Source organism: Panthera onca, chromosome F2, assembly GCF_046562875.1.
Source record: "Panthera onca isolate mPanOnc1 chromosome F2, mPanOnc1 haplotype 2, whole genome shotgun sequence".
In the NCBI taxonomy this organism is placed as follows: domain Eukaryota; kingdom Metazoa; phylum Chordata; class Mammalia; order Carnivora; family Felidae; genus Panthera; species Panthera onca.
This window is the reverse complement of record NC_138356.1, coordinates 81989907-82012827: the sequence shown is the minus strand read 5'-3', so window position 1 is coordinate 82012827 and position 22921 is coordinate 81989907. Positions and strand designations below refer to the sequence as shown.

General features: G+C 57.2%; 2 protein-coding genes across 8 annotated transcripts; one reads left to right on the top strand and one right to left on the bottom strand.

Moving 5' to 3' along the window:
• Positions 1 to 871: 871 nt before the first annotated feature.
• LOC144615026 (glycosyl-phosphatidylinositol-anchored molecule-like protein) lies at positions 872 to 11846 on the bottom strand. Of its 6 annotated transcripts, XM_078441437.2 has the most exons (5): positions 11236 to 11596; positions 10801 to 10857; positions 9774 to 9856; positions 9120 to 9227; positions 872 to 1334 (listed from the first exon to the last, which is right to left on the bottom strand). In XM_078441437.2, the coding sequence occupies exons 3-5, from the start codon at positions 9835 to 9837 to the stop codon at positions 1045 to 1047; spliced, it is 462 nt and encodes a 153-aa protein (XP_078297563.1). In that variant the 5' UTR covers positions 9838 to 9856; positions 10801 to 10857; positions 11236 to 11596; the 3' UTR covers positions 872 to 1044. The 6 variants fall into 6 exon arrangements, with proteins under 6 accessions (XP_078297563.1, XP_078297561.1, XP_078297560.1 ...); XM_078441435.1 differs by lacking the exons at positions 10801 to 10857; positions 11236 to 11596 and adding an exon at positions 11765 to 11846; XM_078441434.1 differs by lacking the exons at positions 10801 to 10857; positions 11236 to 11596 and adding an exon at positions 11732 to 11831.
• Positions 11847 to 11908: 62 nt separating this feature from the next.
• Positions 11909 to 18707, top strand: LY6K (lymphocyte antigen 6 family member K). Of its 2 annotated transcripts, none has more exons than XM_078441441.1 (4): positions 11909 to 11985; positions 16248 to 16343; positions 17086 to 17190; positions 18351 to 18707. In XM_078441441.1, the coding sequence occupies exons 2-4, from the start codon at positions 16268 to 16270 to the stop codon at positions 18608 to 18610; spliced, it is 441 nt and encodes a 146-aa protein (XP_078297567.1). In that variant the 5' UTR covers positions 11909 to 11985; positions 16248 to 16267; the 3' UTR covers positions 18611 to 18707. The 2 variants fall into 2 exon arrangements, with proteins under 2 accessions (XP_078297567.1, XP_078297566.1); XM_078441440.1 differs by having other exon boundaries at positions 11909 to 12035.
• The last annotated feature ends 4214 nt before the right edge of the window (positions 18708 to 22921 follow it).

Below are 22921 nucleotides of genomic sequence, written 5' to 3'. Positions count from 1 at the left end.
GTGAATCTAGTAAAAACACTGGAATCTTGGATTTTATGTTATGGTAGTTTTGTCTAATTGAAGCTCTGGTTTGATTTAAAGGAGAAGTAAGGACGAGGGTTAAGAAGGTGACACTTTTCTATTCCCCTCACACCTCTTTTCTGAAACCACCACACGTGCAAGGAGAATGACAACCTCAGCACAGAAGTCTCCATGCCATTTCAAGGTGGTCACCGGCAGACTCCCAGCCTCTCCCCCTGCTCAAATGTCAGCACCTGGGAGACCTTCTAGCCCTGGTGGGAGGAGAGGCCCAACTTTGAGGGAGGACTGCGGCTCGTGCACAACTTGTCTGATTGGCCCACACCGGGCACCGGGCACAGTCTCTAACGTCAGGCTGTGATATCCACGTGCCACCTCTTGCCCAACTCCCTCTCGGCTTCCGTCGTCCCTGCCTTAGAACTAAAGCACAGAGTCTCAGGTGGCCTCGGGTGCCTGTGGTCCAAGCATAGCTGGGACCTCTCTGAGTGAACTCGTACACTCTCCCCCATGACTGTTTGCCTTTAATTAAAATACTTAGTCTCTTGGGGTACCTGAGTGGCTCAGTTGGTTGAGCGGTTGCGTGTCTGACTTCGGCTCAGGTCGTGATCTCATGGTTCCTGAGTTTGAGCCCAGCATGGGGCTCTGTCTCCCTCTCTCTGCCCCTCCCTGCTCACATTCCCATGCATGTTCTCTCTCTCTCTCTCCTCTCTCTCTCTCTCTCTCTGAAAAATAAACTTAAAAACATACTCCATCTCTGCATGCTAAAGCAACAAGATGTTTTGGTCTATTTGCAAGATGATGTCTAAAGAGGAGGAAACAGATCAAATGCTAAAACCACAAACAAATCTCTAGGTAAGCAGTACCCAAGCAATAATGTTCTTTATTTCTCTCTTGAAATAAGCCGGGAAAGGGTAACTGGTCCACCTGGGGCCCTGTGGGTCAGTATCCCTGGCTCACAAGGGAGGAAAGGAGAGTGAACTTGCTCTGAGGAATGAGGGAAGAGATCAGACCCTCCCAGAGGGCTTCTCATGTCAGTGTATGGCTGACCAGGATGGAGGCAATGCTCAGGGAAAGTGTTGACTCCCCCAAGCATACAGTTCCTTCTAACTCATCCTCAATAGTCTGGTCCTGTGTGATCTCCCTCTCCATATTAGTGGGCCCTCCTTCATTGCAAGTCATTGCACCACAACAACGGACAAAATAGAAGCTGTTAGTTCTTAAGACTCTTGGGGCTTCAGCAGGCACTTCGCTTGGATACACAAACGTGCAGTTGCTCGTACAGTTCTTGTAAACAAGTAGCTCCCGACTGTTCAAACCTTAAAAAGTAGAGATGAAAGTCAGTGATTTCAGGTTTTCTGCTCGCAAACAACAAAGCACAGTTCACCCAGTAACTAGTGTTATACATCCCCAGATGTGACTATGTTGCCTAGAATTTTCACAGATAAAGAACGCCCAAGAAAGGCCACCAGACGGTCTGTTTCCTCCATGGACAACTTCTCCTGGAGATGGTTTTCTGTCTACACGGCCATCTCATCTTTGCCTCTGGCTGTCTTTAAGTAGTATCAAGGTGCCTTGGCACATGGCTGCACAGATGAAATGTCCTGTTCATTATTTGTCCTAAGAATCTCAGGGCTCTAGAAAGAGAACGGAGGCCAAAGAAATGTTTCGCTCATGTCTCACAGGATCACACAGACCCTGAAGTGGAGTCCATGTGGCCCTCACCTGATTTTCTGAGACTCAGTGTGGCCCCTCTAGGACGAGCTCCCGCCTGGGACCCTCGGCCAGGTGTTCCCAGCACCTGGCCCAACATATAACCCTCGATGCACCCTTAATGCCAACCTGCGCCCCAGCACGGACAGGGTGCTCCACCGCAAGCAGGGTCCCACAACTACTGTGATTACCTTCACTGGTAGGCTCACCCAACAGCCTTGGCCAACCACCAAGGCTGAGTCCTTAAGATGCACAAGCATGTGTATCTTGGCCATGTGAGCAAGGCGCCATCTGAGGCCTCCTTCGAGAGTCCCTGAGTTAAATTCTTCAGCGCTCACTCACCACTTCTGCTCCCTTGTGACCCCAGTGTTTACCCGATACTTTCTCCCTGGAACTTGCCACCGTTGACGTTTCCACTCATGGCTCTGAGGTCAAAGGAAGGAACTCCCAGCTAAGCTCCCGTCACTTGCTTGTCTCTATTTGCCACATGAAGGGTTTCTGGAAGTCCAACGTTCTACGCAAGAGTGCACACTCATAAGCCAGCCGACAGCTGACTGGATTTCAGGAAGTGCTCATAACCATGGAACCGGCACGAGCTCCAGAAACAGAACTGGATAAAAACTACTGAATTCCCGCCTCTGTTCCTCCATCAGGCACTAAAAGCAGCCAAGGCTAAAGGTAAGAAATGTCTGGATTTCCAAGCCTATGTGTTAGTTTTGTCTGTGTTTGCACTTTGTGAATATGAACTCCTGTACTGTGTTTTGGGGTCTGGCTTCTTTTCTCTGCTTTGTGTTTGGAAAGCTATCCCTGATGTGGTCCAGCGCTGTATATGGTTTACTCTCCCCATTGTACACTTTTCCACTGATGAACATTCCATGGTTGACTGCTGATGGGCGTTAGCATTGTTTCTGCCTGTCACCTCCCCCAAAGAGCGCTGCAGCGAATATTCTCATCCTCGTCTTGAGGTGAGCGTGTGTGAGTTCTTGACATGGTGGTAAATGCTGAGTCCTTAAGATGCATGCATATGGCTTTAGCAGACGCTGCTGAAGAGGTTTCCAGAGCGGGTGAACCTATTTATACTCCAAAGGATCGTGTCCACCTCAACATCTTGCCACCACACGGGTAGCCATTTGTGAATGTTTAGTCATTCCTTTTGGTGTTACCATACCATAGTTCTGAGTTTCATTTCCACCAGAAACATTCACGTTGGATGACTTTTCTTATATTTAGTACCCACTTGGATATCATTTTTGGTAAACAGCCTCAAGCCTTTGGCTCCAATTTCTACTGGATGGTCTGCTTGTTCAAGTAGTGATTCGTAGAAGTTCATTCCATATACGGAATATAAGCCCTTGAGCAGACAGTGTCTTAAAGGGCCTTCTCTTCATCTGGGGCATTCTTTACACTTACCAGTATCCTCTCGGGGGCAGAAGTTGTGAATTTTTATGTAATCCCACTACCGCTTTTCCTCATCTGTGATCAGCACTATATTGTTCAGGTGTCTCAAATTCTTAATTATCCCAGGGAGACATTCTTCTACATTTCCCTTCCAAAAAAATAAAGCCCACATTTTGTTCTTTTACTATTTACATGGAGATCTAGAAAGCACCTGAAACTGCTTCTGTTGTGTAAATCACGTGTATAAGATCTCCTCCACCCACCACTGGTTAGTGCCAGTGAGTGTCTTATCCCACAACCTTCTGGGTCAACGTTGTCAGAAAGCACGTGGCTTTTTCTGAGACCTCTTTTCTCCACTGTCGGTCTATTTTTCAATCCCAACACCAACACTAGACCATGTGCATTGACGAGACGAAAGAATATTGTGTAAGAGTTCAGGTTCTCTGTTCCTCTCTTCTTCCACGAGATTGCTTTGGACATTCCTAGCCCCCAAAGTTCCATAAACATTTGAATATTTTGAATCAACTTGCCCCCACCCCCACCCCAACACACACACACACTAACCTCTGACTGGGATTTCATGGAATCTGAGGATGAACTTGAGGAGAACAGCTGTCCTACCTCTACTGGGTTGCTCCATCCAGAAGCCTGGCTCACCCGTTGGTTTAGGTCCTTCCATTTCACCTGTTCACAGCTTCGATATGGAAGTCTTGCAGAAATCTGCTTGCGTTTGTTTCCAGGTATGTGGTGGTTTTCAAATGCTATGTGTGTTTTTGCACATTTCATTTTCCACGTGTTCACTGTTGTTGTATAAATACACCATGGGTTTTTTAATTTGATTTTTGAGTACTGACCTTGTATTTCGGGCCATTGCCCAAGGTACTGCTTATGTCCAAAGTTCATCATCTTTGGTGAATAGTAGCTGCTTGCTTCCTATTTCCCAGCCACTGTGTGTATCATTTCTTCCCATGACCTATTAATTCCTGTGCCACCCATAATTCTGCTTCATGGAAGTGGAGGTCGTGACAAGAGGCCTCTGACCCCACTTTCACCTCAAGGGAAAAGTGTTCCAGTATTTTCCTTGGGACAGAAAATGTCCTCTCGTCTTCCATTTCCTCAGTTTTTTTGTTTAATTTGGAAAGGATACTGGATTTCATCAGTTTTCAGCATCTGTGGCTGTGATGTTTCCCATTTTCTTTGCTAAGATGGTGAAATGAACTAGTGGGTTTCAATTGTAAGCCACACTGCAGTGTGTGTGTGTGTGTCTGTGTGTTCTAAACACCTACACCCAGGCCCCTCTTGTCTCTCATCATTTGCCATCCTATCGCACATTTTCCCACACTTCATTCAGATTTCATTCTTTTCCCCTTAATGTTCTTTTCCTGTTCCAGGATGCCATGCAGGATACAACATTCCTTTGGGTGTGGTATAGCTTCTCCACAGTAGGATTCTATTGGTTCGGATCTGGCTAGTACCGCTGCAGCTCTAGTCACAGGAGAGGTTCGTCTGTGGTTTCCATCCTTCCAACGTCCTTCCTAGGCTTTGTGTTGGAGTCAGACTGTCATCATGAATGTGTTGGGGAGCAATCCTCCTCATTTATTATCTGGAAGAGTTTGTGTAAGGTAGGGTGATTTCTCCTACGAAGCTAGTGGACTTTGCCAGAGACGCTATCTCTAGTTGGTTTTCCAGAAAGGATTTCCAGGTTCTCCAGGTTTTCCATTTCTAGGTTTTCCAGAAAGGATTCAGGGCACTTCAGCTTTACGATCTCATTGTGGGTCAGAGCCAATTCAACTGTGTTTCTCAAGGTGTGATTCATTTCATCACAACTCTCCAATGTGTCACAGGAAGGCTACCATAGTGGCCTCTTGTTTTCTTTACAAGGGAAAGAAAAAAGTGGCCTCTGATGGATGCCCCCCCTTTGCATTTCTGATAACAAAAGTGTGAATTTTACATTTCTGCCTTTGAGCTCCCCTACCCCATTTTACCCATACTATGAATCCCTCCAAAAACCAACTGTTGGCTTTCTGGGGATTCTTTCTGGGTTTTTGTCTTCCCATTACAAGGATTTCTGCTGTCTTCCTGACATTCCCTACCTCATTTCTTTGGGTGGATTTCCTATTCTTCTGTCTTCCTGAGTGGAAGCTTGGGGCCTTTGCACGCGTTCTCTCTTCTACGAGAGGCCGAGAGTGTCTATTTGCGCTCTCAACTCTGCTTTCGCTGCACTCCACTCATTTTCTCCATGTCCTAGCTTTAGAATCATGGAGTCCTTCTTCTTTCCTAACTTCCATGTGGCTTCTCTTTCGGTCTTTGCTTATTCAGAACTGCTCTGTGTGATTATAAGGAGTGGAGGTTTTCCCAGTTCTCTTTGGCGTCACGATTTCTAGCTTAAGTCCACCGTAACAGAGAAGGAACTCTGCAGAAATGCCTTCCTTTGACACGTGTAGATGCTTGCATTAGGTCCTGGCATGAACTCAGTATTGCAAACATCATTAGCGACCTTGTAAAAAAATGTGTATTGGGTCATGGGTAGCTCTGCTGTCACACATCATGAATATTCCTCCTTCGTAACCAGTGTCCTTCAGACCTTCTGTAGCAGAGGGTGGCAATCAAGAGCCCACGTGGCAGTCCCAGGCCACCAGCTGTGTCTATGGGTAAAGATCTGTTGGGACATAGGAACGATCACTCTGTTTACCCACGCTCCATGGCTTCTCCTACCCCCACACAGGCAGTGCGGGGCACTTGCTATGAGTCTAGGTGGCCTACTACTAGGCAGGGTTGCTTCTGATCCTTTATAGAAAGAGTTGGTCCACCCCGGCTGAATGGCTCTGGTAAGTTTGGGGTCCTTGCTCTAGCACCTGGAAGCCATGGGCAGAGGTATGTTAACGACAACGCTGTGACCATGCCCCTACCTACAGTTCCTAAGCTCTGGGGAGCATTTTTCGGTGTGGCTCTTCCTCCTGCATCATCGGGCGTGTGTGCACTTTGATGCTGATGTCTTCCCGGTTGTCTCACCCTTTCATCTCCATCCAGTGCTGTTCTGCTCTTCACACAAGCAACGCCCTTGAGTTCACGTTAGCTTTGCTTCACTGCGTGCTTAAGAGCTTGGGAGTCGGTATTTACGTTGTATACCATGTTCTGTATTTTATTCTCAGAGTTTTTATGTTCTCATTTCAAAGCGTGCCTCTATGAAGCAAAACATATGAATTTTGTTTGAAAGTCATGGGTTCCTACTTGTATCCATTTTAATATTAGTGTCATTAACGATCTGTTAGATCTTAAATTACTTTTCTGATGTTCAGTGTCTTACTTCCGATAATTGTACCTTCAAAACGTTTTCAGGAAATACGAAAGCTCCCGTGCACCTGGACTCAGTCACTTCCAACGGTACCTCGTGGCCAGACAGCAGTGAAGCAGCGCGACTAGGGCACCGGCTCTCAAAGCGGTGACGGGGAACACCAGGCTTACACCACAGTCATCCCTCATATGGACACACCCACCCCTTTCTCACACAAATGCCTGGCCATTGACTCCCACAAAATGATTCTGGGGTCTGCATCTAGAAGTTGGTCATTTCTAGGATGTCTATAAGAGGAAACATGAACAGTTACCTCTGGAGCTGGCCCTTTCTCGTTCCCCGTGTTTCCCAGGACACTCACTCAGGATAACGGAGCAGTAGCTGCCCTGCTTACTGCCGAGTAACGCCCACGGCGGACTCACCACGGTGTCTTTACCGTTCAGGTGCTCCAGGATGTCTGGGTGGCTTCAGGGATCGAGGTGCTACAAATGACTCCACGACAAACACCCATGCATGGTTTCCCACAGGCAAAGTTTCAACTCCTCCGGGAAAACCCCCAGAAGTGCAATTTGGGGATCGACGGTAGCTGCATGTTGTGTTTTTAAGAAACCGGACCGCGTTTGCCATAATTTGTGGTCCCATTTTTAACTGTCACTGGCCGCATACGAAAATCTGGTTTCTTTACCGTCCTAGCCAGCCTTTGGCGTGGCCACTGTTTTTGACTTCGGTCACTCTGATTAGACATACCTAATCGTGTTTTCAATTTTAATTTCCCTAATGACCAAAGATGTCGACCATCTCTTAGAGACTTATCTGCTTATCGGTGCTGGCTGGCGATCAGAGGGACAGTCCAAAACCAGGTCCATTTGACGCTGAGGCGGGGCGGGGCCAGGGGGACGAGCCCAGTTGGCAGGAAAATGTGGACGCCATGCTTCTCTGCCCCCGACCCCCGTCTCGGCCCACGCACAGGAGACTCTCGTGAAGATGTCTGAGGTGTTCACCCACACACCTGTCGCCTGTGCAGGCCAGCGGCCACGCAACTGCTACCTTCTTAGGAACTGCTCGTGGGCAACGGGGCTGATGGGATGGCGTGAAACAGGATGAAGTGTGGAGACGCTGGATGGGGTCCCCTGGCGTCCATCACCGCAGAACCATCACGACCTTCGAGACCAACCGTCTGCTTCACCTCAGCCCTGCAGACCTCACGTGGGCTCTCCCAGGGCCAAGTATAGCCCAGAGCCACACAGGGAGAGAGGCTGGGAAACAGAGCCCAACGCCCCCTTCAGAAGCAGCCATCCCAGCGCGGCAACCCGCCACCCACCGGGGTCTCCCAGAGGGGCAGCAGCGGAGCTCTGATGGCGGCTTCTGTCCTCCTGTGGTGCAAGTGCCTGAGGAGCTTTGACTGCCAAGGCACCTACCTCAAGGACGGCTCTCTGGGGGAAACACCACCAGCCGCTGGACTAGATACAGAGCCCGCACCCCCGCACCGCTACCGCCCGAGGCTCCTTCGTCCCAGGGCTCTTGGTGGGGCTCCAGAGCTGACCACGGGTCGCTGGTTTCTCTTCTTCTCGCGTTTTAGAGTCCTGCCCTCCTGTTGTAAACTCACCAATGAAGACGGGCCCGGGAAACCCCAGATGCCCCCCTTGAGCCCAGAAAAGGCACACTCCCAGCCCGTGCATCTCTCGTCCCACCACGACTTGGCCGTGTGCCTTGGAAGCTCCAGGACTCGTGAGCCACAGCCCTGTGGGTTCCCAGTTCCTGACGGCCGCGCCGAGGGCGTCCTCAGTCATCACAAGAACCACGAGGGCCAGTCCCGCCATATCGTTGCACGTCGATAGGCCGAGACCTGCACACAACAGGTGCCCGCTGCAGGAACCCGGGACAGATTCCAGCTCCTTCCTGAGTTCCAAAGCCCAGATGCCCACAGGGTAGGCCAGCTGGTACCACCGAGAGGAGGCCGAAAGAAGACCGTGTTGCGGGGAGCTTGGAACACAGAATGGCACGTTAAGGTGCAAAGAGACACTGGGGAAGGCCAGGGGCCAGAGGACAGGCCCCCGGCAGGGCCCCACACGGGGCCACTGCCTCCCTGCCAGGCCCTGCACTGGCTGCAGCCTCCCAGGCTCATCGAATGGTCACTGGCCTCTGGCCGACCCTGTGCTTCAGCTTAGGGCCCTGGCGAGCGGGACGCCTTTCATCCCTCTGAGCCTCTGAGTAAGAGCCAAGAGCACCCTGAAAAGTCACGCTAGCCCTGAGCCCACACTTGGCCTTGCCCTCCGTGTGCAGTAGTCCTTGTCCTGAGAAGTCCGCAGGATGCCCGCTTTTTGGGCCTGCTTAGCTGGAAGCCCTCCCCCCACCAGCCTGAATCAAATGGGCAACGAGGGACCGCCCGGGCGACTCGGGGGCGCCAGCACCGCCACCAAGGACTGACACGGAGCGGAGGCCTAGGGTCTGGCAACCCCCCACGGTGCACGTGGACCCTGACAGCCCCACCTTGCGGGGTGCCTGGCTCTCCAGGATGGTGCACGCCGGCCTCTCCTGGGGCTGAGCCTAGAGGCTGGGGTGGGCTCTCAGGATGGGGACAGAGCAGGCCAAGGGCCACGGGGCTGGGTCCAAGACAGAGCAGATCAGACAGCTCCCTGAAAGTGCTCAGGTGGGGTGCCTAATTCACAACGTGCAAGGAAGACAAACAGGTACTTACGAACAGAGATGGTCATACAGCGTCTGAGGTCTGTTGGACACAATGTAATTTGTGGACACTTAAAATTGTTGATGGTCCAACATTCGTAGCATTTCAGATTATAGGTCCCTGAGGAAACAGTAAGCAGCATCTGGCTCCAGTGCGACGAGCACCGTCCACCGTTACCCTTGGCTGTGCCCTCCCCCTGCCTTGAAGGACTTCTGGAGGCCTCCACCGCCCCGCCCTCGACGGGCTCCGCTCTGGCCAGGGTAGCTTCCGGGCAGAGACCGGGTCCACGCGGGAGTTGTTCCTGTTCCCAGAGACAGACGCCGGCGAGCACCGCCAGGGAGCCGGCTGAGGGGACCCTCTGCCCCGCAGATGACGGCCCCTGTGCCCAAGAGAGCCTGGCAGTCAGAAAAGGCCAGCGCCCTCCCAGACTTCCCTGGAGTCTCCAACGCTGCCCTTCCCAGGTGAGAGAGGGCCGAGCTAGAAACGCCCTCCCGACCCTCACCTAGCTCGGGGATCCTTCCAAACCCACCCTGTGCCCACCAACTGCACTGACATCGGGGGTCCTGGCTGCCTAAGGTGACAGAATCCCACCCAGACCCTTTCTCTGACCCTGGATAATAGTAAAGTCTTATCGCTGGGAAGACAGGGAGAGGAATGGATACTTACAATATCCTTCCAGCATGACCTGAGGCAACCAGATGACAAGGAGAAAGGCCCAGAGGAGCATCATCTCCTGCAGGAACTTGAACCTATAGGTGAAGAGACCGGGACACACGTCAGCAGCCTGCATGTCACAGAGGCCACCTCACAGGATGCATGTCTGCAGGACCCACGTGAGCAGGGTGAGGGGATCCCGGAGAGAGGCTTTGGGGTCCCCCAGCGTCCACCAGCCCCTCCCAGCTCCTCTCCCCACCCGCTCCTCCCCTGCACCTCCCCTCCTGGCTCCTCCCCCCACCCACACCTCCCCTGCACCTCCCCTCCTGGCTCCTCCCCCCACCCACACCTCCCCTCTTGGCTCCTCCCCCCACCCACGCCTCCCCTGCACCTCCCCTCTTGGCTCCTCCCCCCACCCACGCCTCCCCTGCACCTCCCCTCTTGGCTCCTCCCCCCACCCACACCTCCCCTGCACCTCCCCTCTTGGCTCCTCCCCCCACCCACACCTCCCCTGCACCTCACCTAAACCTCCCCTGCACCTCCCCTCTTGGCTCCTCCCCCCACCCACACCTCCCCTACCTCCCCTCTTGGCTCCTCCCCCCACCCACACCTCCCCTGCACCTCCCCTCTTGGCTCCTCTCCCCACCCGCACCTCCCCTGCACCTCCCCTCTTGGCTCCTCTCCCCACCCGCACCTCCCCTGCACCTCCCCTCTTGGCTCCTCTCCCCACCTGCACCTCCCCTGCACCTCCCTTCCTGGCTCCTCTCCCCACCCGCACCTCCCCTCTTGGCTCCTCCCCCCACCCGCACCTCCCCTGCACCTCCCCTGTTGTCTCCTCTCCCCACCTGCACCTCGCTGCTCAGCAGGCAGGGCTCTGCCCGCTCCACCGGGCTCTACAGGCAGCAGGCAGGCCTTTCCACACACCCCTCAGGCCTCCTCTTGCAGGAAGTCACCTGGGGCTGCCTCCACTGGGAGCTCAGCCGAGGTCCCCATGCCCCCCCCCAACAATGCTTGTCCGGATGTACTCGCTGACCCCGACCTCAGGAGCAGCTAGGGAAAAGTGCTGGGACACTGTCCACGCAGGCGTTTCCAGCTCCTACAGGCGATGGACAAATGCGGGGCAGCACGCGGTGACCACCCGGCTCCCTTGGAGGCCGGCAGCCTGACTTGCGCAGTGGCCACAGTGTGCGCCAGAACGTTCCACTGCCCCCCACCCCTCCCGCGGAATCGGGTGGCCCTGAAGCGCGGGCGGGGGAGGGCCCGGGGGGGGGGGGGCCCACACCTGGGCCCTGACCCTGGCCCATGCTCCAGGATCCCCCCAGGCAGTGCCCGCTTCCGCACAGTGTTCCCGTGGGGGCCCATCTGCACCCCCAAGTCTGCGAGCCCGGGATCCTGAGGGAAAACTGCTTCCCGCCCCCCCACACCCGGGCGGGAGCACCTGCCCGAAGGGGACACCTTCTGTGGGAGCACCTACCGGAGGGGAGGGTGTTTCCTGTCTGAGGGGGTTGGCCGCTTGTAAGGGGAGAGTGGCCGCCCGAGGGGGGAGGAGCCAACGGTCTGAGTGGGGATGCCTGTCTGGGGAGCACCTGCCTGGGGGGGGACACCTCTCTGGGGGAGCACCTGCCTGAGGGGGGACGCCGGTCTGGGGAGCACCCACCTGGGGGGGGGGGACACCTCTCTGGGGGAGCACCTGCCTGAGGTAGCACCTCTCTGGGGGAGCACCTGCCCGAGGGGGGACGCCGGTCTGGGGGAGCGCCGGACTGGGGCTTGGGGTGGCGCCCGTGTGGGCGGTGCCGCCTCACCCGCCGTGTCCCCACCTCGCGAGGACCCGGGCAGCCCAGCAGCCCCCCGCTGAGGGCCCGGGACAGGCGCCCACTGTGCCCCCCGCCCCCCACCGCCCTTTCGAACGCCGCCCCGCAGGCTCCCTGCGCTCTCCGTCCCCACGCGTCCCCACGGTGACCGCAGAGAACCTTCTGGAACCCTGGGCGGGCAAGGCCTCCAACCGGCGGGCTCAGCAGGGTGAGCGCGAAGACTCTCCGGGCCGCAGCCGCGCTTCCCACAGCCAGGGCGCGTCCGCAAGGGAGGGGTCTCCGTCGCTGCGCGCGGGACTCCCGGCAGGCCCCGCGCCCACGCATGCGCACGCGCACACTCGGGTTCCACAAGGTTCCACGAGCCCTGAAGGCCCCACTCTGAGAGAGTCCGGCGGCGCCAGAGGTTCCAGAAGGTTCGGGGCTCACCTCACAGGCGGGCAGCGTGGAAGTTAATTGGCAGAAGGTTGGACGCGTGGGGGGGGGGGGGGGAGGGGCTGGAAGGTTCCAGAAGGCCTGGCTAGTCTCAGCAGGGTGAAGGGTGAGGGGAGGGGCGTCGATATAGGGTCCAGGAGGTGCGGGGCGTGGCCCAGGGCTGGCGTGGGGGGTGCTTGCAACGGCGGGGGGCGCGGGGGGCGGGGTCCTGCCGGCGCCCCTCAGTCCCACGGGCACAACCGGCGCTGCCACTGCCACTGCCACTGCCGCTGCCCGGGGGTCCCTGGGCCCCTGGAGTCCCCGCCCCGCCCGGCCCGCACCGCCTGGACCTCTTCTCCCCGCAGTTTCTGCGCTTTCTTCTTCCAGGCCCTTTGTGCGGGGCCCAGTTTGATGTCGTGTGTTTAGTTTCGAGAAGGAAAAGCGGCTCCTTGACTGCGACCCTCAGCCTCCTGGAACCTTCTCTGACCTCCGCGTGCAGAGCGTGCGCTTCCTTCCCGGCGCTGGGGCCGGTCCCGTCGGGCTTGGTTTTGTCACTCGTCCCTCGCGTGGCTGTCCCTCGCGTGTCTTTTCCGCGGGGACCGACGGGGGCGGGGTCCCGGTTGGAAGAGACTTCTTACTCCGCAAGGCGACCTTTTCCTGCCTGTCCTTCCGGGCCTCCCTGCTGGTGCCGCTGTGCTCTGGAAAGGTCTCTGGCTGGGTCCCGCCAGTTCCAGGGACGGAAATCTCCCCGCCTCCCCGCCAGACCCTCCGGCTGGAGCGGGCCCTGCCAGGTTGCTGGGGGGCCATCCTGGAGGAGAGGGCCAGGGTCTGCGTTCAGGGCCGCCGGGGGTGGGGGGGTGGCGGAGGGGCACGTTTGCCCATCACCTGTAGGAGCAGGAAACGTCTGCGTGGATAATGTCCCAGCACTTTTCCCAAGCTGCTCTTGAGGTCGGGGTCAGCGAGTACATCAGGACAAGCATTGTCCTGCGGGGGTGGGGGGATGGGGGGGTGGAGGGGGTTCGACCAGGGGAACTCCGCTGAGCTCCGGGTGGAGGCAGCCCCAGATGACTTCCTGCAAGAGGAGGCCTGAGTGGTGCGTGGAAAGTCCTGACTGATGCTGGCAGTGCCAGGTGGGGGAGCCTGGGACCTGCTGGGCAGGGAGGTGCCCGTGGGGAGAGGAGCCTGGAGGGGAGAGGCAGGGGAGGTGTGGGTAGGGAGAGGCGCCAGGAGGGGAGGTGCAGAGGAGGCTTAGGTGGGTAGAGGAGTCAGGAGGGGAGGTGCAGGGGAGGAGCGGGTGGGGAGAGGAGCCCGGAGGGGAGGTGCAGGTGGGGGGGGGGGGGGCCTGTGCAGGGGGCTGCTGGATGCTGACCCTCCGGGAGCTGCCTTGCACTCTGCTGATGTGCACCGAGCCTCTGTGCTCAGTGCATGTGGCGGAAAAGGTGTGGACGCACAGAAATCGCAGATAAATGTGTCAAGAGAGCTTCCTCGCAGTTTTTTGGTTTGTTTTTTTTTTTTTAGCATGTGTTTGAGTTTTTATTTACTGCGATGTTTGAAACGTGATGGGATCTCCACTCCAAACGTATTGCTGTATTTTATCGTGGACTCAACGCCGGAAGAGAGATGAAGTCGACAGAGACCACACTGTGTGGCGGGTGTCATGGGCGTTACAAAACTACAGTCTGCTGTGCTTCGAAGGGGAGCTCCTCCAGCCACCGGGTTCGAGGTTGGCAGACGTCGTCTTCCGACACCTGAAATGGTTTTTACGCTCTTTCGCTTGGGTGGTTCGATGTGAAGTGCACGGAAAGCCCTCTTCTTGTTTCTTGGCACATCACGTGCGTTGTTTCTTCCTCCGGGTTCCGGAAAGCTTTCTCTGTGATTTTCCGTGCTTCGAACACGCCTCGGTAGAGGTGGTTTTGTGTGTGTGTATTTGTTTGTTTCGGGGGTCGTGCCCGTCCTGTTCTCTAAGCTGCCCGAGTCTCCACAGCGATGTCTGTCAGGACCGCTGGAAAGCCCTTAGCCAGTATGGTTTCAGGGATGCTTCCGTGCCATCCCTCCTCCTCCTTTTGGTCTTTCGGGGAGCTGGGCGTTACCGAAAAGAAGCTCGTCCCACGGTTCTTGGACATCCTGTTCCGTTTTCTTGTTGTGTTTGTCTTGGCGTTTCAGGCAAGGAGATTTCTACCGACCCGTCTTCAAGTTCGCGGAGTCTCTCTGCGGCTGTGTCGAGAGCAGTGGTGACCCACCCGACACATTCCTCATTTTCATCAAAAAAGACGTGGTTTTTGAGTTCGAGCCCCACGTTGGGCTCTATGTGTGGGGCTGACAGCTCAGAGCCTGGAGCCTGTTTTGGATTCTGTGTCTCCCTCTCTCTGACCCTCCCCCGTTCATGCTCTGTCTCTCTCTGTCTCAAAAATAAATAAACAAAAGAAAATTTTTTTTTAAAAAAAACGTGGTTTTGCTTCGTAGCATTCCCATGTGACTCTCAGAGTTTTCCTTCCTAAGCTCCCGTTGCATATCTGTTCTCACGTGTGGTCTGCCTTCTCCACCGGCGCTCTTAGTGTCCTGGTCCTAGTCATTTCACATCCCCTCTCTGACGATGGTGACGCATCCGTCACCTGTGTCACATCCTCGTGCTGGCTTTTCCTCTGCGGACGGTTTGTCTTGGCTCCGGGCATGCCTTGTGTGTCCGGCTGCCGGTTGGTCGTGTATCGTGGGTTGAGAGGAAGCGTGGGAAGCAGGCCCTGAGAGCGAGCACTCACGTTACGGCCCCGGGGCCTGGACTCTGTGCACAGTTTGCTGTAGCTGTCGTCGCCTTAGGTCGTACACTCTTGAGTGTCCTTGTTTTCGTCTCCCGCTTTAGCCTCGAATCTTCCTCACGCGTTGCTCCTTGGAGGGAGGGCGTGTTGTGAGGCACTGTCGGCTGTCACCCACTCAAAGAAAGAAAGGGCTCGGAGACGAAGTGCTGGGGGCTGGATGGAGACTCTTGTGCGCTCGGGAGACCCCCCCCCCCCGCCCCCAGCCCGGGGACGGCTCTTCCTGCTCCGGCACTCAGCCTCCAGCCCTCTGTCAAAATCACAGTGAAGTGCTCCCACCGGCCCGCGGTTCCCGCAGCTTCTGCTCCGGGTGAGTCTATTTAGGGTTGCCTCACGGGGCATACCCGGCTCGCCAGACTTGGGAGCGCCAGTTCTGTGACCTCAGTTCTCTGACGGGCGCAAGACGTGTTGTTGATTTTCGGTGTGGCCGGTGTTTGCTTCGGGGAATGATGGTTCTTTATCTGTAGGACCGACTACTTCTGCTTTCCTCTGTCTGATCTGATGGGGCAGAAATGATGCAACTGAAACCGGGCCACGAAGGGAAGGACAGGAGCGCGGGCTCACTGCTTCGGAAGCGGTCCGTTGTGACCCAGGGTGATGGTGGGAAGGGTGGGGTGCCGTTGAAAAGTGACACCCCGGGGAGCAAATATTACACGACAAAACTTGGAGAAAGAGAGTTGTTTCAAGAGATGTAAGTATAGGGGCGCCTGGGTGGCTCAGCGGGTTAAGCATCCGACTTCGGCTCGGGTCGTGATCTCAGGTCTGTGAGTTCGGGCCCCACGTCAGACTCTGTGCTGACAGCCCGGAGCCTGGAGCCTGCTTTGGAATCTGCGTCTCCCCCTCTCTCTGCTCTTCCCCGCTCGTGCCCTGTCTCGCTCTCTCTCCATCAAAGATAAATAAACGTTAAAGAAAAGAGAGAGATGTAAGTATTAAGGTAAAACTCAAACAAACATACAACATGGGGCTACCGAGAGAAACCTTAAAAAGAAGCGTGTACGCGTCACTTAAAGACACGACCAGCTGCGTGTATAATGATCGACATACCTAATAATCGTCGTGCAGAGAGCGTCTCGGAGGGCGTTTAAGCCAAACACACCAGTCCCTGAGTGAGCGTCCATGGCTGCACTTACTTTTCGTCTGCTGGGAAGGCCTAGAGGGCCACCCCTGGCATGTTTTGCTGTCAAGGGTGGGGTGGGGCCCGCGCAGGGTGGGTTCAGGAGACCGTCCTGGGGGGCTGGGGTGGGAGCAAAGGGTGACGGTGCCAGAACTGGGATCTGGTGGGCGTGTATGCTTGGGCCTAAACTGGGTCACAGGACTAGGGAATGGCCAGTAGCCGTCCACACTCTTCAAGGGAGCGCCCTGCCTTCCCTGGGCCCACGGGGTGGCCTCCCAGGCGGCCAGGTCTGACCCTGGAGCCACAGAGCTGACCGCGTGGCCTCACTCCCCGTGTCCAGGGCCAGGCACCACGGAAACGATGATTCTCTTTGCTTTGCTCCTGGTCACGGACCTGCCGCGGGTGGAGACAAACGTCACCGTGTCTGGAAAACAAGGTAAGTCTGGGCCCCTCGACCCCCTGGGCTGGGAGAAGGAAGCGGGCCAGAATGCCTCTGCAGACACGGGGTGGCCACCCGTGTCTGGACCCCGCGGGGGCCCCAGGGCGGAGACAGGCACAGGGGTCAGGGAGCGAGAGAGCGTCAGGAGGGCAGCCTGTGGATTTGGACACCCGATGGGGGAGCCTCTTGATTTGGGGCGCCCCTGCCGAGGGCCGGCAGGAGTGGCCGGGATCCTGGCTTATTCCCCAGCACCGCGCTGTCCCCTCAGTGTCCCTGCCTTCCTGGGAGACATCAGGCTGGGCGCCTCGCGTGGCCCGGCCCTCACAGGACCATCCAGGGCTGTGTCAGAGAACTGGAGCAGCCGCAGAAGGGTGACCCGCTTGTCCCCGGAAGCGAGTCCTGCCCTAATTCGGACCAGGCAGCGGGCCACACCCAGGGGAGGGGATGCAGGGCCTGGGGCGGGGGAGGGAGGAGTGGGGAAGGTGAGTGGGAAGGGCCTTGGAAGGCGGATTGCAAATCTCTTGAGCCATTGAACTTGAGGGGCCGTGTGTGCGTGTGTGTATGTGTGTGTGGGTGCGTGTGTTGAGAGGTAGGGTGAGGGTAGCCCAGGGGAGAATACAAGGACTGGGACCGGTGGTTTTGTGCTCCCTGGAGGAGGGAGAGATGGGGGAAGGGGCGGTGCTCACCTGATCGGCCTGGAGAGCGGTAGTATTTCACTCTGGTTTTCTTCCCCTTTCAGCTTCAACTCTGAAGTGTCACGTCTGCGAGATAGAGAATAGTTTCGGTTGCACAAATCCATCAAACTGTCCTAGGGATTTTCACTTTTGTACTTCCGTCGCCGTGAGTGAGTATCTCCGTCCATCCCGGGTTCACAGGAAAGTCGGTAAATCCTTTCAGCACTTGGGGTCTGTCTAGGTTTTGTCAACAGAGAGTAACTAATGTAATCACGTTCGTTCAAGAGAAACGGAGGAAAGTCCTGAGACGTCAGAACACAGGCAGGTGACAGGCCAGCTTGCGTGAGAGCAGTGCCGACGGGGGGCGGGGCGCCAGGACTGGACGCGATGGAATATTGGGGTGCGGGAAGAAAAGCGTAGGGGTTGTGTGTATTCATTTTAAATGAACGACGAAAGCCTTCATTTCAACCGCCCACCGGGAAGTGCTGTTACAAGAGGGGTACGTGATGAGGGGCGGGGCTTACGCTATGTTCTGGAAGGAGCGTTGTGTGCTTTAGGACGGGTGGAGACCACCTCTCTGTCTCCCGTATGTCACCCGGGAGCTCCAGGCCGCATGAAGCCCCCGAAGGGGAGTGCGGAGGCCCAGCAGCGCCCAGCGCTCGGAGGCAGAGGGTCAGCCCCTTCCGGCGGGTCCGCGTTCCCGGAAACACGCGGGGTGCCGAGGGGGTGCTTGGGACTCGCGCCAGCCCCGCGTGAACGTCATCACCGCGTAGGGAAAAGCGATTGTCACCGTGAACCACAGATGAGGCGAAGCCAGCAGCGTGGCCCCGCGGCCGGGGGCGGAGCCGGGCCGTGTACAGCAGGCTCGCGGTGACAGCGCCGGCCCAAGGAGAGGCCGGCGCCGAGCCCCGGGCAGTGGCCAGGATGGGCAAGAGCCCCTCGCTCCCCTGCCTGTCGCGTGGTTACAAAGTCCAGAGCGACCTGGTGGTGAGCGGTGAGGCCTGGGAGCCTGTACGTCCCCGGACGGAGAGCCCCAGACCCGGGCTCCCCGTGCACGTGGACAGGCCAGCCGGGGAGGGGCGGGGCGGGGCGCATCTCGTGGTCACACCGCACGCAAGCCACCCCCGCCCCGGAAGCAGCCGTGAACACAGAGGCCGGACCCCGTCCTGGGCGGTGGCTCCCGACCGCCCCGTAGACGAGGGGCCTCTTCAACCGTGGCCTCTGAGCAGGGGCACCGGAAGGTCGGGATGGGACGGGCACAGGCCCCAACCGCTTTGGTGTCGCTGCTCTCAGCTCACGTGGTGCCTTTCTCTTCTTCACTTCCTGTCAGGAATCTATCCGCGTTTCTTCTATGTTTCGAAGCAGTGCTCCAGGTATTGTCCACTAAGTGCTCCGTTTGCTCCGGGACTCAAGTCCTTTGTCCTCGTCGAGCCCATGCCCTTCCTGTACGCGCACTGCTGTTCGGAGTTCTTGTGCAATACGCAGGAGCCGAATATCCGCGAGCCGGAATTCAGAGAAGGCGGACGAGCGAGCCGCTTGAGGAGCAGCGGGGCCTGGCTGGCCGCCTTCCTGACTCTGTCCTCTGTGTGAGGGGCCTCGGGCGGTGCCTTGGGAGCGCGGCACCGATGACCCGGGCTCGCCGCAGGTGCTGGCAACCTCAGCATTAAACCTGATTTCCGCTGGTTAACGCGTGGTCTGCCTCTCGAGGGGCCGGAGAACAGGTGGGGGGCACCAAATCCAGTCGGCCCAGCCCGCAGCTCCCTTTGGAGCAAGTCCGGCCCTGGGGGCGGGTCGGGGGGGGGGGGGTGGGGAATCTCGAGTACTAGTGTTCGTCTCTGAACGCAAGCCTTGTAACTGTTCGTGGCCGACGCTCTCTCCTTCTGTCCGTCTCGGAGGGTTTCAGCACTGCCGGGGGGCCTGAGTGTCACCCGTCAAGGGAAGCGCTCGGAGGCTCCCGGCCTTTGCAGGATCGGGGTCGGTGGGAAGACAGGATGCAGTGGGCGGGAGACGCCAGCAGGGAAGGGCTCCTGGGCAGGGCACGGGGTGCGGGGACGTGGTCCCAGGGACGGCCCTCCTCTGACGGGGGCGGCACCATGGCTGCTCTGGCTCAGCTCCTCCCACATCAGGGATCCTGTGGATGAACTCGGACTTCGCCCAGCGACTGGCACAGGTGCCTGGCCTCACAGGTTCGCCCACTTGCCTTCGACCAACACGTGAGCCTCGGGCCAGGGATTGGGCAGCAGGGTCCGCTTTTCATTTCTCAGCTGAGCTGCAGCCGCCAAAGAGGCGTGAGGGTCACACTCCCCGTCTGCAGAAGACAAGGGCTTTCTTCTCCTGCCCCGGGGTTGACTCCCTGTGGGGGCTGCACTGAGCACCTCCCTCCTTCACCTTCCTCTCCTCGCCCCCTCCCCACCTGCTCTAACAGGGCTGACCCAGGGACACGGCTGGCCCAGGGGCGTGGCACCCTGGGAACCTTCCAGAAAGAGTCTCTGTGGCCCCAGAAGGAGGCAGCATGGGGCAGGGCATGGATGGTTTCTGGGCCATCCCTGAGGCACGGACGAGGCCCGTCTCTGTCACGTCTGAACCCTCCACGGCAGAGGCCTAAATGCATCCTGGAGGCCGGTGCAGAAGGCGGCCCCCCGAGGGTTGACCCGCAACTCCAGGAGTGGAGAGGATTTCAAACAGCGTCTGTCACCTCCCACCGTGTGCAGGTCCCTTTCCCCGGCACAGGCTGTGTGCTCGCGTCCTGCCGCTCACGCTCGTCCCCAGGAACGGCGTCCCCCAGCTGCCCGAACTCACAGCCTGGGACTGGAGCTGGGGGGCCCCTGTTCTGTAAGGCCAGGCAAAAGTGGGCGCCTCCCCACAAAGAGCAAGAGAGGCGGGACGTCACCCCCACGCAGGACTTGGCCCGGCCACCTGATGGTGGAGTGTCTTCAAAGACAGGCCAGGAACACGCTGTGTAAGACAGCAGGGAGCCCAGAAGTGGGTGTCTAGAGAAGCCCTACAGCCCTACAGCCCTACAACTGGCAGGGGTTTGGTGAGCCGATGGGGACAGCTTTCACTGACCTGATGGTGCTGGTGGGCGAAGCATGAAGCTCTTGGAGGAGGGGGAGGAGAGGGAGGAGGGGGGGAGGAGGAGGGGGAGGAGGAAGGGGGAGAGGATGGGGAGGAGGGAGAGGGGGAGGAGTGGAGAGGAAGAGGAGGGGACAGGGGAGGAGGGAGGAGGAGGGGGGACGGTGAGTTGAGGTATATTGTCCCCAGTGTGGTAGATTGTCATCTGGGAAAGTGCGGAAGGGAGGCGATGCACAGGTTGCTCAGAAAAAGAGATCGAGGGTCAACACAGGTGCCAGGGTCAGAAGGTAAACACGAGGGCGTTGGAGCCCCGGATGGGAGGCCTGAAGAGGCGGCAACAGACGGGGTGGTGGCTGAGACCCGGAAGCGCCTGCTGGTGGGTTTCCCCGGGAGCCCTCCCCCTAGAGGAGGGAGGGCTGCGCGCGGGTGGCCGGGTGACACGTGGGTGGGAGCTAATCCCCCAGGCCTCGGGCCGAGCGAAGTGCGGGTGGTCTCGGGAGAGCGGCTGAGTAATGCCCCGTGGACACCCGCCGGCTAAATGAGGAGGGCGGAGCAAAGTGACCGGCCCAGGGCCAGGCGGTGGCGACCGCGTGCAGGCGCAGAGCCGTGTATTGGCCGTGATCGGAGGCGGAGCACGAGGGGAAGGGGGCCACGGGCACGGGCAAGAGGTGAGGGCTCACCTCACGGGGAGGGGACGGGTGGTCACCAAATGGCTCTGCTGCGGGGGGCCGCCGGGACCCAGAACGCGTGTGGTGTAGGCGACACGGAGCCCCCAAGCACGGTGGCTGCAACGAGGGGGACGGGTGTCGTTTCTTGTTCACGTGAAGGGCGTGCAGAGGTCCGCGGCCCAGACTGTGTGGTCACAGGGAGGCGCGCTCTGCGGAGAGCCCCTGGGCCCGCAGGTCCCCCCGCTGAGTGCGCCTGCGCCTGGGGGCCGGTGCGTCAATGCCCCCGCTGTCCCGCTGGCAAATGTATACACGCCCAGATGCGCCTGCGTGGAAAATCCAGCGCCTGTGCGTAGGCCCTGCAAACACACACGAAGGCGACGTCGACGGTCCCCGTGGAGTCTAGGCAGTGCTCTTCCGAGGGGAACGAGTCTCTGAAGCGCCACAAGCTGCCAGTCCCCGTCCTCCGGTGGCCGGACGCCACGGGTCACACAGAGGCTCACGGGAGGAGCTGGGGAGTGTGGAGTCCAGATCTTGCGCTGCGGACACGGCCGGGGCCGCCTCCCCTGATGCCCACGGAGCTGCTGGCACATCCCTGAACCCACAGGCCCTCTGAGGCCTCTGCTCTTCGAACAAGCATGTCCGTCTGTCTCAAATGTCATTCTGTCCCAAGCACTTAGATAGCGCCTACCAGCTCATTCCCTTTACGGGATGGATAGGACCACGAGACAAAAATGGTCCAAGAAAGTTGGAGGCCAACAAATGGTGAACCAAAAATACCATTAGCTGCTAAACCCAAGTGAATGAAGTAGCGATAGGTTCCGCGCAAGTACAGTTTTCCCCAGAAATGTAAGAATGGTTCAATCTTACGCAAAGATGTCTATCGCTATATTTCGAGAATGAACGGTAATAGCCATAGATCATCACCATTCACTTATTATGATGTTTTTAAAATTCTGAAATAGAAGGAAATTTGAATATTTAGTAAAAGTTTTTCAATAATTTAATTTACCTAAAATAAACACTTAAAACTCAGAATTCATAGAACCTTTCCAGTTATTACCTCATAAATTCCTGCTAAAATATTAAAATTTACAATACACAAAAGGGACACCTGGGTGGCTTGGTTGCTTAAGCGTCTGACTCTTGGTTTCAGCTCAGGTCATGATCTCACGCTCCCTGAGTTCAAGCCCCACATCCGGCTCTGCACTGATGGCGTGGAGCCTGCTTGGGATTCTGTCTCTCCCTCTATCTTCCCCTACCCCCTTGTACGTGCGCGCTCTCTCTCTCTCTCTCTCTCAAAATAAACTTTAATATTTTTTAGAAATATTAGGGGGATTTCACGGAAAGAAAAAAAAAATCCGAAGAGAACTCCTAGGAGTGAGAAATCTGACAGTTGAGTGTAGAAACGTGATGGATAAAGAAACACCATATTACACATAGATGAAGAGTAAGACACCGGAATTTCAGCCATTAACCGCCAAGCAGTTAACTTTACCAGCAAAATGGGTGTATTCAGAGGATGGCCACTCAGGACAGCTAAGCTGCAGCAGAACTGGAGGCGATCCCACAAAGGGGAGGAGCCTTCTTTCATAGCAAACAAGGAGGGATTTGGGGGGGCTGTTCTGAAGGAAAGTCCACTGGAGACCAGCAGGGGTGCAGGGTGATGAGGTCTCTAGCAGCTGAGTTGCAGGGGTAGTGGATTTCTCAGAGACAGTGGCCACCTTTCTCTGCTGGGTGCGGAGGTGATGACTCCCTCCGGAGGCTAGAGGCTGACTTGGAGGGGGCTCCCCATCCGTATCCCCCTCTGGCTTCTGGAGTCCACTTTAGTGAGTTTCCCTTCACTAATGTTCACAAAGCTGAGCAGATTAATGAAACTCACAGATAAAAGGAGATGGGAAATACAGAGACTGGAATATCTGGAAACAGAAAGGAACAGTCCGATACAGAAGGCAGCAAACCGCCGGAAATGGAGGGAATGGGGGCCTGGGCGGAACTGGCAGGCAGAACCACGGGGCTTCCCAAGGCCTCGAGGGGCAGGGGCGGGGAGACCGGGCTATTTCTGCTCACAAAGCTTCCTTTTTCTGGGATGATATGAGACATGGGGAGGGACGACAGGGAAGGAAAGCCCTAGAACACAAACAAGTAGCAACGCACGTCTAGC